The 15,618-nt window shown below is 39.6% G+C and overlaps 1 protein-coding gene across 5 annotated transcripts in view; it reads right to left on the bottom strand.

The window, feature by feature from the left end:
* MTUS1 (microtubule associated scaffold protein 1) overlaps positions 1–15,618 on the bottom strand; it is a 112,684-nt gene that overhangs the window by 23,790 nt on the left and 73,276 nt on the right. For 4 of the 5 annotated variants that reach the window (XM_028099811.2, XM_028099813.2, XM_028099814.2 and 1 more), the window contains 2 exons: positions 9,782–9,996; positions 1,723–1,789 (listed from right to left, as the gene is read on the bottom strand). In XM_028099811.2, coding sequence (XP_027955612.2) covers positions 1,723–1,789; positions 9,782–9,996 — 282 coding nt within the window. Of the gene's footprint in view, positions 1–1,722; positions 1,790–2,835; positions 2,890–9,781; positions 9,997–15,618 lie in introns of those variants that run through there. The other variant, XM_028099816.2, reaches the window with a different exon arrangement.

Here is a 15,618-nt window from a genome sequence, read left to right as displayed (position 1 = left end):
GGGAAAAGGGGGAGAATGGGTACACACTGCGGACTATTTCCTGCCGGGCTATGGGACCAACTGGAGGTTCTGAGGACCTGGGTCCCAATTCGAATCATTTCATTGTGCTCTCCGCTAAGAGGTAAAAAGAGGATCCCCCATTCAAGCAGCAATGAATGAGCACAGTGTTCTGCTGGTGTTTCTGTCTCATCTTGGGGAGAGGCTGAAATGTGAACCCTCAGGTAGGCTCATCTCCACCTCCACTGGGTCATAATGAACTCTGAAACACACACAAAGGCCTCTTTCTTGACCTGCTCACTCTAGATCCATTACGTTATTTAAGGCACATACAAAAGCAAATTAAGTTGGTCATCGGGGTAGTCAAAAGGACAGCAGTCTAGTTGACATGGTGGAAAGCCTTGAATGCTATAGTCGGAAGCCTGTTTCTCAGCTGTGGTCTCCTTGAACTGTTTCCCTAGAACTTGCAAGTCTTTGGGGTCCTGAACTTCCACCTGTCCTAAAATTACTTTTCTATAAAGAATTCTTCATTTCCACAGCCTAAAATAAGGTCAGGAGAAAATGATGCCCCGGCTAGGTATTAAGAACCTGGGGGGTTAGCCAGGAGTTTGGGGTTGCCTCCTGTTGGGAGGGGAAGATGGAAGAGGAACACAGAGGCAAGCCGAGGCCCCACATTCACTGCTGTTTGATCTTTGCCTTTGTGGTGGGGGGGGGAGGCTGGGAGCAGGGGAAGAAAAACTTCAAGTCGAGCAAACTATATTGACAATATTAAAATTCTGGTCTTGTCCAAAGAAAAATGGGCAATTTCTTCTAGAACTGGATGAACACAATCTTTGTCTCTGGCTATTGCTTTTGCATCATTTATACACAGAGCCACTCACACTTTAAGAGGAGACTGTCAGCATACATAGAAAACTGCAAAGGGCAAGCAACTGAGCCTTTTAATGAACAACTCCAGACCTGGCTGAAGCTAAAGCAGGAAGCGGATTCTCTGGGGCTGAGGCGCCCGTGGCAGACAGGGGGATCCCAAGGTATGGCTCACTCCAACACAGGAGTGAGGCAGTATTGTCTCTGTTGCACGAACCCTGAGGACCCTTCCATGAGAGACAAGAACCAAAACTGAGCTCAGCCTGGGAACAGAAGCACTGGGTGGTGGGTGCTACAGACATCAGGGACACATGGCTACCGGTGGGACTGGGTCCTTATTCACCATCAGCCCTGTTCAAATTGTAACGTGAGCACAGAAGATGCCTTCTCCAGAAAGGCTACCCCGGATGCACAGCATCATTCTTTTCTGTATACTCACTCCTCGCAAAGGGCCCAGAGGGAATGTAATATAATTACATTATACACAATATACTGTCATCAGAGAAGGAATTTTTTTCACCACTCTTTAATACGGAAAGAGGTTCAGAAAAAAATATGACGGGATTATTTAACAGGAACCCACACAATTATAAAAGTCACTCTGTCCCTGTCTTCAGGAAGAGCAATGTTTTGGTCATCAGAAGCTCTGCTAGGCTTAGATCAGTGCCAGGAATTCTGTGAACTTGAGGTCAAGCTGCCAAGATTCAGAAGAAATGTTGATAGTAAGTGTTTGCACAGATACTAGTGTGGGACAGCTAACCACTGGCAGCATGCAACTCCAGATAGGAAAACCAAATTTTCCAGTCGTCCCTTCGTCCTGTAAAACTTAGGGGGTGGCGGTGGGGGGGAAGCTCTTACCTAGCTCTCCTCGAAGGTGAACAAGTTCTTGAGACAGGGTTTTGTGTTGTTTCAGTGCTTCCTCCCGCTGTGGAAAACACACATCAAGTTACTAATGTTTTCAAGAGGGTCCCTTTCAGTAAGGCACACATTTGTTATCACTAGGAAAATGAGACTCAGAAGGGAGAAGCCAAGATATGAATCATTCAGGCTAACAGTTTGTGCTGTTAAGAAAACACAGATGTCCCATAGTTGTTAAGGAAATTCGTATTTCAAAAATCTTTATTTTCTCAGGTCCTCATGCAACTTTCATTTGAGGCACTGCATGGCACTTTAAAAAATATTTACTTTGAGCCCTGCTTCATTGCTGATCCACAGAACCTTTCAGCAAATGCATACTTAAGACTTAATGCATTCTCCTCCTCCAAGGGCAATAAAGCACTAATCAGTTTAAGATAAATATTTAATGTTCTAAACATACGCACTTATATGCACTTTGTCCCGTATTTGCAAATAAAAAAGTTTTGTTACAAGGTCAATCCTTCTAAAAGGAAGATGCAAGTTTGTTATAAAGCAACAGCAAAAAATAATCCTTTAAAAAAAGGGAAAATTAATCTTACTCAGCTCCACATTATTTTTTCTAAGGATTACTATATATTTGGGATCAGCTATAATTGTAAGGAGATGTTAGAGAAACAAATCAAAGAAAATCGGGCAACTGTTCTGTATCAAAAAAGCTATTATTTATACTGCAAAAAAGAAAAATTTCCAAGTTACCAGCAACTCGAAGCAATCACACGCGCGCGCGCGCACACACACACACACACACACACACACACACACACACACACACACACAAACACAGCAATAGTTTCTTAAAAGGTAGATTCCCTACCACCAGGGCATAACTAAGGAAAAGGCAGAATTCAAAGCTCTCTGAAAATGCTCTCAGTAGGATCACCCAAGACAGAGCTCCCGCCGCATCCTGATCACAGTATTGCAGAGATCATGAGACCCAGTCTTTTGCAGACAAGAGTTGCTTGTCATTCAAAGCGTCCCCCCCTAATTCCAGACAACCTCTGCCTCAGTCCCTGACATTCTTCCAGAAACGCACTAGAAGCAAATACTAATTACCCTTGTTGCTGCACATGGAGGATAGAGGCACATTTTGCTGCTGGAGCAGCCCATTTTCCAGCTTCTGTCTCCAACTGTCCCCGCCCCCCGCACTGTCCAAGAAGTACACAGGTGGCCACACCACCCACCAGTCGGGGTCTGCCTACATTCAAAGCTCTACCGGGAGGAGCGCCATTGGTCCTCGGTTAGCCTTACTTCACGTCCTGCAGGTTACCGTACGCCTCTCTCCTGGCAGAAGCTGATTCTGCAGCTTCTGCCTTTGGCACAAGCAGCCTGCGATTACTTAAAGCCACAGCCCTTCATTTATGAAAAACGAGAGCCAGACATTAGACTGATCGATGGCCACTTACTTAAATATCAGCTGGTACACTGGAAAGAAAAACTAACCTTCTCTGCCGGGATAATGGAGTTATTTTTAGATTTGTGAACCTTTTTCATCCCCCTCTTTAATTGAGGTCATTAGATTATCACACTTACTAACAGAAAAGAGAAACTTGTTCTCCAAAACCTGTACTAAAGGAGCCTATGAACTAGGTGAACAACAATCCAAGTGTGTGTTTTGTGACTTTCCATTTAAAATGACATTATAATGAAACGAGTGGTTGTTGGCTGCGAAATTTAATCTGAACACTTAGAACATGGTCCACTGGTGTTTAAAGGCAAAGTGTGAAATGCTGATTTGAGAGCTGGAGATCAGACATCTTCTAAAGCGTTTACTTTTTACTTTGTGGTGGTCTCTCACTAAAGAGCTGAGGAAGTTAACGAACAACGTGCTAACGCTGTCATACTGGATAGTTAACAGTGACTGCAATTTAAGGAACACGTCTTCATTGAGTACGTTTTTGCCATTAACTCTAAATGCTTGATTTTTAAAGTGCAGTCTTCAGTCGTTCTGAAATCACAAATCAGTGAGACCAGGTTTTTAAAAATGAACAAGTCATGAGTTTTCTAATGTAGAAATTAAACTTAGAGGAAAATCAACCTGGATTAAAACTGGGAGAAAAGCATATAAAAATACATATATTACATGCTTCTCCTGATCTCATGAACTTAGGCCTTAATTTTGTTTGCTTAGCAATCTAGTTCAAGTAAATATCAGCAAGCTTTGTCACTCAATGTCAAGAAAACCAAAAGACAGCTTAATACCCACAAGCAATCCTGCAATACATTCAGGAACTTACTTAAAATTCACTTTCCAATAGTAGTTAAATTGCTAGGAGAAGGCAAACCTGGCAAGAAGTTAAATCACTTTTCAAACTTTCACGAATGTGAAAAGTGAAGACTGAAAAATTAAGCTGAGATACAATTTCCAGGGGTCATTTTGTGAGAATGTTTACATCCTAACACAAATACATACCACATGATCTCTTGGCTTCTTAAAGAGATTTTGGGAATAAGGAATTTCAGTCCATGTGAACATTTCCCCCAACTCTCCTGCCCTCAACCTTCCTGTACTCAATGCCCAGAAGCCACCCTGAGCACTCCGAGTACACAGTGACAGAAAAGCCGTGAGGTCATCCTTGACTCTGTCTAAATGGGTCGTTCCAAAGTCAGTCACTTCTTCCTAATGTGCCTTGAATCTATCACACTTTTTCTATCAGTGCTACCTCCACCCCGGTCCTGATCTCCACCAATTCATTCCTGCACCAGTAGTGAAGGCAACGCTTCACACGACCTTGCAGAGGGCTGCTAGATTCATGTCCCATATTCTTTGTACTCAGGAATGCCCTCGCTCAAAAAGAATATTCCATGGAGTACATGAAAAAGAAACTTTACCCTAGTTCCAAGAACCTCAATCATCCACCTCCTGTTTAGATTCCCAATTCCTTCTTTGTTCTGTGCAAGTCACACTTGCCACGCGTGTCTCACCTCCACAATCTGGAATGTGTGGTCTTTACCTGACCCATTATATAAAACTCAATGTCAATCATAGTCACCCTCTCCTTGCCCTCAAAGCCTAGAGAAGACATTTATCTTTCTAAAATGATTGGCAAATGACTTGCTCTGTACCAATTAATCAAGGACCATTCCAGATGCTGGGAGAAACATGAAAGAAATTTAAGACATGGTTCTTGCCTTCAAGAAGCTTGGAACCGGGGTGCCTCGGTGGTTTAGTTGGTTGGTGTCTGCCTTTGGCTCAGGTCATGATCCCAGGGTCCTGGGATCAAGCCCCACATCGGGCTCCCTGTTTGGTGGGGAGTCTGCCTCTCCCTCTCCTTTTGCTCTTCTCCCCCACTTGTTCTCTCTCTCTCTCAAATAAATCTTTTTTTTTTTTTTTTAAAGAAGCTCAGGACCTAGACAGACCTAAAATGTCCACGCTCAATTCTTCAGTCATCATTCAAGGCAGATGACCCCATCTGGGGGTAAGCAGTACAGAATAATGGAAAAACCAAGGGCTTTATACATAATCCTATGTGAAATGCCAACTACAGTATCCACACCATAGTGTCAGTTTCTGCCTGACTCTCTTTGGGAGCCTGTCCTTTAAGATACCTATCCTTTACTTGTAGATGATAAAAACACATTTTGTCACTCAGATACTGATTGCCTGTTTCTTTTTATTCACCTGCTCCTAAATCAGTGTTTCTGTCCTAGATGATAAACTCTTTATAGTCTAGATAACAAGTTTATTTAATCCTCTTTGTATTGTAACAAGCAGAATTCCACACAATGTGGAAAAAAAAGAGGGAGGTGGGTATCTGGATAGAAATATGCTTTTCTATGCATGCGTTAAATATATGAAGTGCTCCAAGGGAAAAAATGGATTCACTATAATTTAATTAGGAGTCCCCAAGATACAGGCACTTAGTCTCTGGCTGCCGTCCCATCAGTGGGCCTGAATTTGTTAGCTACTGAAAAGCATCAACAGCACAGGGGGATTTTGCAGAAAAGAGCCATGTCCGATGGCTCGGATGTGTGTATCTCTGACCTCCTCCCCACCACTCACACAATGAATTACATCCACTCTTTTTTGTTCTGAGACATTTTTACTTATAGTAGACTGCTGGTGTCTTTCCAAATTCACCTTATTTGGGTACCACTTTAGGCTGGATTTCACTTTGGCTGTTTGTACAGAACACTGCACAACTATGCAAAGATAAACCAAGAATGGGAACAAACTAAAACTAGCAACAGTGTGTCCTCTGGGAAACAGAAAGTGTGGTGTTAGTTTCCAGACTGATGAGACACTTATTAGAACTTATACATAATGAATTATCATTATTAAACAGACTTGCAACAAAAGGGTAAGTCATAATTCTAGAATTCCCTATAATCAATCATTTTTATCCACACTCTAATGTTCTAAAACCATTTAGAAAAACTTAGCAATAAGATATATATGTATATATAGATCAGTCTACATCTACCATCTATATCTATCTATCTGTACACCAATCAACCACTTCTATAACGGTATGAGAGAACCAAAGGGTTAAGAGGAAAATTGTTCTGAAGAATTACTTAACTTTTCCTCTGGTTATGTCTTTCCTTTCTGTTTTATAACAGTGCACTGTACACATTAGGCAATCAGTAAATACTTGCTGATTGGTTATAAAGAGCAAAGAACATTTACATAACCACTTTATATGTTCATCTTTACATCTGGGATTCCATCCTCCCCATTCATTTGTTCGTTCAGGTACAGACTGAATGTCTGTTATGTATGAAGCCCTGCCATAGCTGCTGGCTTGGTTTCGTAAGAAAGAACTAGACACAGATCGTGCTCTCAGTGAGCTCCTGGTCTTAAAAAGCAAAATGAGTGAAGATGGTTACCTGTAATATAAGGTAGAGAGTGACAGAGAAATCTAAGTGCTCCTAGAATCCAGAAGGTAGACAGAACATACAGCTAGAAGGACCAGGAAATAAAAGAGGGAGGTGTTTTGTTTTGTAGGTTTATTTCAGGGAAAGAGAGAGAGAGAGAGAATGTGTGCGTGTATGTGTGCAAGCAGGGGGAGGGGCAGAGAGAGAGAATCCTCAAGCAGATTCCCTGCTAAACGTGGAGCCAGATGCAGGGCTGGATCCATGATCCTGAGATCGTGACCTGAGCCAAAACCAAGAGTCAAATGCTCAACGGACTGAGCCACCCAGGTGTCCCTAAAGGAGGGAGTTTTTGAGATGGATTCTAAGAAATTCAATGGAGTCACAACTACATGTGCATTAAAACCTAAATCAGGTGCAAGATGAAATTCACATACAGTAAAAGTATCCCAGAAACTCAGAGTTTGCCCTGTTGTAGACTGATGAAACCATCTGTCAGTATGTCCAATCGAGTGAGGTTTTTCCTTTAGTGTTCGATCTACTTCTCCAACTGAGCATCTGATAAAAGTGTTTGGTTTGTGTTTGCGGGCCAGGTTGTGTGGGGAAAAAAGTATGTTGAAACACCAGGATCATGCGGGCTGTGGAAGGTTCATGCCACGTGAGGGATTTAGGAACCAAAGGAAGAGCTGATACTGGTCTTTCCTCTCACATTCCCTCCTGGGCCTTTCCTCACTGAGGGGCATGGAGGGCAGGCCTGCCTGCTCTATTTAATTTGCATTAACCAAGCAACCGCTTGGTTGTTTGTATAATGAATCCATACGAATCAAATACAGGTAGTGATGGGACGTTACTCTAAGAGCTGAACATGTAGGTATTAGGGAGAAGGGCAGTAGCCCAGTAATGGTATTTGAACCAAGGATGAAAAAGCACAAGAAGCTCATAGGTGATTTTTAGTTCCTAGTGTCCTAGACCCAGGTTCAAGTCCTGGTCTTCCTCTAGATAGCTGTCTGCTGCTAGTCAAGTTACTTAACAGCTCTATGCCTGCAATTTCTTCCTAGTAAATTCCAACTTGTGTCTTTGGACAAGATTTAATAAGTAAGAATGTCTAGAACTTCATAAATATTCAACAAACATTATATCCCTCTTGCTTCTCCTCTACCTAATTATATGGAGCAGACAGGCAGTGAGGTGAGGCTTAAAAGGGCAGCTCGTGCCAAATTATAGAGTCTTACACTCCAAGTTATACCCCAGAGTCATCCAGAGGAAATATAATGTGAGCCATGTATCTAATTTTAGTTTCCTAGGAGCCACGTTTCTTAAAAGTTTAAAAGATTAAATTTTCATGTGTTTTATTTAACCCAGTATATCCAACACATTACCATTTCAACATATAGTCAGCAGAAAAATTATTCACGAGGTATCTTACACCCTTTTTTCATACTGTCTTTGAAATCCATGTGTATGTTTTAATGCTTGTCTGCATATCTTAATTTAGCCTTACGGTACTTCAAGTGCTCGGTAGCTTCATAAAGCTAGTAGCTACCATATTGGACAGGTCAGCTGTAGACAATGGGGAAATCACTGAAGGTTTGAATCAGCAGAGTGGAATGCTTTGGCAAGATGAATCTGTTAGCAGTGCTTGGGTAGATGATAGTGAAGACAGTGCAGGCCTAAAGACTAATTAAGAAGTTATCATATCTAGTGGACAGTTATGCAGAATCCGAACAATGCTGGCATCAGTACGAATGGAAAAGAGGGGATGAAGGGCAGCAGCAGTGTGGGATGAGGGCTCACAGCACTCAATGACTCATCTCATGTGGGAGGGAAAGGAGAGAAAGGAATTGAACAAGAGGCTGGTTAGGCTAATATAGTAAAACTAATTGGTTTATCACAAAATAGATGAATTGTTTCCTACATCTGATATTATGTCGTTTCCAATTTAGCTTACTTGGTTATATAAGCCAGCTTTCCAATTCCTTCCTTACATATTAAAGAGAAACAGGAGGACTACATACTACTGTAATAACAACTAGGTAAATGTCTCCATCTCCCTCTCAAAACAATTTTTTGGACAAAGCTGTAAAACGTTCATCAAATACTGATCTTAACTGTCTATTAGCTTGGTAACTTGCAAAGGCACAGACCAGGTGCCTGGCTCCCCTGCCCCAGACTGGTAACTGTATCACAGTAGCTTCTGTAGAAAAACGAACATAGGTTTGTTGGGTTGAACTGAACTACAGAACAAGCAAATTGCACAGTTTTCTTCTCGAGATGTTATGTAATACCCATCTTTTAAGACTGTGATTTTAAAATATTTTAAATACTTTAAAAGCCTGGGTAGCTCAGTGGGTTAAGCCTCTGACTCTTGATTTGGGCTCAGGTCATGATCTTAGGGTCATGAGATCAAGCCCTGGGTTGGGCTCCTTGCTTATCAGGGAGTCTGCTTGAGATTCTTTCCCTCTGCTCCTTCCCCCAGCTCAAGCATGTGCTATCTATCTCTCAAATAGATAAATATTCAAAAAAATATCTAAGGAGCTCAAATATAATCTCATCCCAGTGTTTGCCCTTAGATAATTGCAGTTTTTGTTGCTAGGCCAGTAGCATACGTTCACAGAAACTTGGTTTTCTCAAGGAATTTTAACTAGTCCCTGAACTAACACCCTTGGAGAATGTCAGGGAAGAATAAGTAAGTAAAGAAAATCTGTTTTGCATTTGTACCACAAACTATTTTAGGAACGGACGGAAATTCTCAAAGAGTCCCCAGACCCATACAGGGAGTTACCTCAGAAGTGTTCTTTGACCCACAAATATAATCAATCTAATTTTTCAAAGCATTAAATTAAAGGTAATACGGAAAGCTGTGTGCAGTTAAGACAAAAAATTAAGTTAAAAAACTAATAATGCTAATATGCGCTGGAGGTGTATAAAGTATAACAATTATCTTACGCCGTTGTTGGTCTAAGTGATTCTGGAAACAAAAAGAAGGTAGTAGAAATGTTTCAATCCCAAATTTCTAGAGAGTGACTGAGGTATCAAGTGAGTTGACAAAGCATAATTGGGTGAATCATATCTGCTCTTACCATTCATTAACTGAAAAGTATTCCCAAGACAAAAGCATGAACACTGCCCCCCTCCTACACCTCTCACCTCAATGAGAAAAGACTCTTTCCAGGGTAGACATCCTTACCTCGGAGAGTAGGTGCTGAATCACAACTGTTAATGCTTCAAATTTGATATTACCACAGGAAAGAAGCTGCTTGAGCTGCAGGATAAATCCACTTTGGTTTTCACATTCTGTTTTATATTGAGCCAATTCAAGTGTTTTTTCAGAGGACAGCACATCTGGAGACGTCTGTGTCTGGATACACAAACTTCTGGGATTCTTTTGCCTGCCCTTTTCAACTGTAAAGGGAATAAGTATACATAGGAAAATATGAGATTTTAATTTTTATAATCACTACCACCTGGGTTCAAAACCAACTAGATAAGCCACAGAAATGCATTTAAGCTATGTTTACATCAGGAAAGCATATGGATCAGAGCAGGAACTAATCAAATATCTAGATGTTTGGAATTTATAAACACAGACAATGTCTTTAGCTCTGACTTTAAAAGATTTACATAGGGCAGAGACATATGAATTTAGCAATCCAGAAACATGAAAACTGCGTGCAAAATAATGTTAATATCGTAGTTTCTGGTTTTCTAGGTAAATTGGTACAGTAACGTGACTGTGACAAGTCCTTTGACTCTGTATTCTGATCACATATGCTGAAAGGAAAACACAAGTGACTGGACTTTCAATGCCTCTCCTTCCTCCCACACATTTTCTACAAACTTCCCATCCTTTCCTGCTGATGGCCTGGTCATTACAAAGATTTGTACTGCTGATGAGTCATTTCCTAATCTCTAATAAATCATTACATATATTGAAAATCTACTCACATTTTGCCCCTTAGGTTCGCTGCTAAAAGTACTATATTCTTGACTATCCTTTTCCGTATTCTATGAAACACAAGCTTTATTGTTTTTCTCCTCTCCAAGTACTAATAATGGCCTATGTTGTTTGTTTTTTTTTTTAAGCTCATGCTAATACTCCAAATCCAACTAAGATGCTGGGCTAAGTGATTATTCACTATCTATGCCACGGTGTCCTGGGAATTACTCTATTTTAAATGAAAAACTGTTCAGTGTTGGAACAATTCCAAATGCCTCACTTTGAATATCAAACAGAATTGGAAGAACACAAAACAAGCTGCTTAGCTTCTTGAAGTAAGTAGGCCAAGTAATCAAAACAAAACTAAACCTGGAAAAAAAAAAGACAAGACACAAGAAACTGAGGAAAAAAAAATGTTCCCTTGTTTTCAGAGACATTCCCTACAACATTCACATTCCGTGATAACAAACCAACCTAAGAAAATTTTACAAACAGAAATTACTTTCTCCAATTTTTCAGGGGGAGGAAAACTAGAGTAATTTCTTGAAGGAAAATAAACAAACCTCAGTATTCATGCTCCAAGAACCAAGGACAAAAACCAGTCAATATATTCTTTAAAAAAAGACGGGGGTGGGGGGGAAGGCTCTCATTTTCTATGGTACTTTCTATGGTTAAACAATTCGTATTTGTATTAATACCTGATAATTCACTGTTCTAAAATGACTAAAGTGTCTTTTGTGTTTTAAAAATACTTCAATCGGGGTGCCTGGGTAGCTCAGTCGTTAAGCATCTGCCTTTGGCTCCCAGGGTCCTGGGATAGAGCCCCACATCGGGCTCCCAGCTCTCGGCAGGAAGCCTGCTTCTCCCTCTCCCACTCCCCCTGCTTGTGTTCCCTCTCTCGCTGTGTCTCTCTCTGTCAAATAAATAAAATCTTGAAAAAAAATAAAATAAAAATACTTCAAGAGAAGGGGAAAGTATTTGTCCATTAGTCTTTCTTAGTAATCATTTACAGCTGTTTAGTACTAACTGCCATTTCCCACGCACATGAAGAAAAGCGACCAAGTTCATAGTCCTAATATTAAAGTCCTAAAGGGAGAACTTTATAGAGTCACATATTAATGAACTAATTAATGAAAAATAATCTAAATATTTTACAGTTTGTCAAAGTATCTGAAATTAGTATTCCTTTATTTCATGTCATTTCCTAAAAGGTTCTTAGGAGTTCTATTTCTCATGTAACATTATAATAATTACATAGTTCTCACTTTTCCCCTCTTTCATCCACTCAGTAACTCTCCATAGGGAAAGCGAGGTTCCAGGGTGGGAAGGACCTTGCCCATGTGCAGATGGCATCTATGGGACAGATTCAAAGTCAGAACCTAGGCCGCCAACACCCATTCTCTACCGTTGTCACCCACCTTGGAAAGTGGAGATGGGGTGGAGATCTAATATAAAACCAAAAACAATAATTTATGGAATAATTGCAATAAAATGTTACTTTATTATATCAAGCCTGTTACTTGGTAACTCTTCCTTTCAATAAACCTACATGTAGATAAACATCTGTGTTTTATGTAAGTTTGTACAAACTTATATGTTTATAGTTTTTTATAATTTTATACAAACAGGCAAAAACAGCTTTTAACCCTTTGATCATCTAGAATTTCCTGTAACATACTGCAGATATAAATTCATTCTCCTGACATCATTGCTGTATGTCCTACCAATACTTAACTGAAATAATCATTTATTGATTGATAGATTGCTTTGAGTTCATCATTCCTTGAATCCCTTAACAATGTTTGATTCTCTTTCTAGAATTTCTATGCTAATTAACTTTATTATTTAACACAAATCAGAGTTTTAAAACTGTTAGGTTATAATTATTTACCAAATCTGAGATGTAAGTATTTTATATTAACATTTTTGAAGAAAGCATTCTTTAAAATTCTTGCCTACTGAGACTTCCAGATGAATTTCACTAGTCAGGTTCTAGTACATTATTTCATAGGGAGATAAATTTATTAAACATTGTTTTTCCACCTTCAGGTTCAAAATATAGGTACTCCTTTTGTAGCAGATTTTATATTTTCCTTCAGAGTATTTCTTATTCCAAAGTGAGGCAATAGCTATATATTAAGTTTGGTTTCTTTGTATAAACTAAATTTCTTTCACTGTATTACATTTTTACAATTTACTATAAAGTATTTGCTAGTAATATTGTTTGGATAAATTACTTGACATTATCTTTTTTTCTTATTAAATGGTCAATTCCATTACTAACATTATTTTAAAGGAGATAGCTTTATTTTTCTCTTGGCTTAAGATTAGCTATGTTTCTCAATGTATATAGATTTTAAAATAATACCTCTACATCACGTTAAGAATCTGTCCACACTGTTTTTGAAGTGTTTAGGAAATACAAGTTGGACTTGCTGATTCTATATTAGACCTCTGAAACCATTATGGTTTTTACTAGCTTCTATTTAATTTGATCCATTTTGTTAAAGGCTTTTCTTAAGCCATAGTGGCTTCAAATTCCTAAGACATATTTTCTTTAATTAAAAGACTTCTTTTAATCATCTGATATGTAATCCCTCCCCCCCTTTTTTGAGGTAAAAGTGACATTTAATATTATATTAGTTTCAGATGTGTAAGGTGATGATTCACTGTCTGTATATACCGGGAAATGATCACCCTAACAGTCTAGTTAACATGTTACCAGACATAGCTACAACTTTTTTTCTTATAAGAACTTTAAATTCTACTCTTAACAAGTTTCAAATACACGATAAATACAGTATTATCAACTCTAGTCCTGTGCGGTACGTTACATCCCCATGACCTATTTATTTTATAACTGGAAGTTTGTACCTTTTGACCCTGTTCACCCATTTCACAACCCCACCCGCCCCATCCCCCAAAACAAACAAGTTTTTCAGGTAAGTCAGTCCAACAGTGTAAGCTGTTCCCTAGTTTGCTGCTGAGGATTCGGAGGGCTTAGGTACAAGTGAGACTGGTGACTATACATTTCCTTTACTATATTTTGGTTGCTTTAGCTTTTCGTAACAAAGTGGCATCTGTATTTATAAAAGTCCTCTTCTCCATATTTTGGAACTATTAACAGGGTCAGGACATGTATACTCTTTGGAAGTTTAGAAAGTTCTCTGGGACCCAACACTGTAGTAGGAATGCTGCTAAGATCACTCTAGAATGAATAGTAAGTAGTGTTTGTTACGGAAAACATCAAGTGCCCGAGTCTGACTGCACCCCAGTCGTGCAAGGCTCTTGGTGCTTAGCTGCTTTTCATCTGTGCTTTGCCTGGTTACTGTTTCACCTGCAGCTGCAGGGCTGAGGCATTGACTCTAACAAGGGAGGCAGGGGAGGGCGGCACCTGCATTTCAGGAAAAGCTGTCCTTCTCTCTGGCTTTCTTAATGGCTGGAGAACTGGCATTTCAAGAGTCGGGGAGCCCCTCATATCAGCGTGAGTTCTTACTTATCCAGCCATGAAGACCTCAAATGCCACCCCTAGAACACACAACGCTGCTCTGCCTCAGGTAGTGACTGGAATTGTCTGACCATCACAATACGGTTTTCTATGCTACCCACCAAGAATCTCATCCAAACATTTAGAACAATTCTGGTCATGTCCGTCTGCATAACTTTAACTGACGTTTAAAAACAATAAAAGCTTTATGATAAGCCTTCTCTAACACATCCTAGCATCAACTGGTGAATTTATAGCTGGTCAGAAAGAATTTACCCTATTGTGAATCCTACATGGGAATTCAATGACATTAACGGAAGGATTTCCGCTGTAAACTTGTTTGCAAAGGACAAGATCAAAAAGCAACCCAAATGTCCATATAGACGGCTGGTTAAACAAACTTATGGTACATTTATATAGTGAAATATCACAGTTGTAATGGAGAACGAGGGCAGGCTCTGTTGTAAATGAGAAAACCAGAGTAAAGAGCACTGCAGACAGAATGCTCTGCCGTGTGATAATGAAAATATAAGCACATTTTCTATTTTGCCCATAGTTCATAACAAAATCATCGCCTAATACACAAAGAAGTACTAACAATGTTTACCTTTTCAGAAAAGAGAATAGGAACCAGAGAGATGGAAGGTGTTCTAATACATTTTCTATACTTTTTAATCATGGGGTAAACATACCACCTTTCCAAAATTAGGAAGTATTTTTTAAAGGTGGTTAAATTGGGGATGCCTGGGTGGCTCAGTCGGTTAAGCATCTGCTTTTGGCTCAGGTCATGATCCCAGGGTCCTGGGATCGAGCCCTGCATCGGGCTCCCTGCTCATCAAGGAGCCTGCTTCTCCCTCTGCCTACCGAGTCCCCTTGCTTTTGTTCACGCTCACTCATGCACGTGCGCTCGCTCTCTCTCTCACAAATAAAATCTTTAAAAAAAAATAAAGGTGGTTAAACTGAATTCTGAGCGCTTAAATTAACATTTAGCTATAAAAAAACAATCCGTGTTTCTTCCTTGGGAAATAGAGACAAAAATCTAAATAATACAGGTTTTGTCATACGTGACAACTCAAAATACATTTACATTTAAGGAGGAAAGAAAACACTGACATACTATCCTTCTAAGAGTACATGTCTTCAAAATTTAACATAAGAGCAAATAAGCAAACAGACTGCCCTCTACAGCTGGAAAATCAACTTGTGACCTCAATCTTTTGCTCCATATACTGTGCTCCCTAAGGACAAAATTGTGCCACATGGTAGCTGATGACCTAGTTTGAGCATCTTTCCCCCCTCCTCACTCCTGGCCCAATTGAAGATCAGAGATGATGCAAAAATCTCCAATGATGCTCAAAGCCAAAATGCTCATAAATAGGGTACTTCATAATACTAAAAAATAGTTTCCCTTAAGTCCTACAGGAGCCATGATTTGTAGGAAATTAAAATATGAACCAAATTTGCCCCTGTGTCCCCTCTTTTAACATGTTACCATTCTGGCAATGAAGCTGTATTAAAAATATAATTTATTATACCCATTAACAGGACATGTGATTTCAAAGACTCAACTTAGTCAGAAACCCTTAAAATTGCATATTAC

The sequence above is a fragment of the Eumetopias jubatus genome, unplaced genomic scaffold (assembly GCF_037043125.1).
Source record: "Eumetopias jubatus isolate StellerSeaLion01/CBP00866 unplaced genomic scaffold, mEumJub1_p1.0 scaffold_2, whole genome shotgun sequence".
Classification (NCBI taxonomy): Eukaryota; Metazoa; Chordata; class Mammalia; order Carnivora; family Otariidae; genus Eumetopias; species Eumetopias jubatus.
The sequence above is the reverse complement of the archived record's forward strand: the minus strand, read 5'-3'. Positions and strand labels throughout refer to the sequence as shown.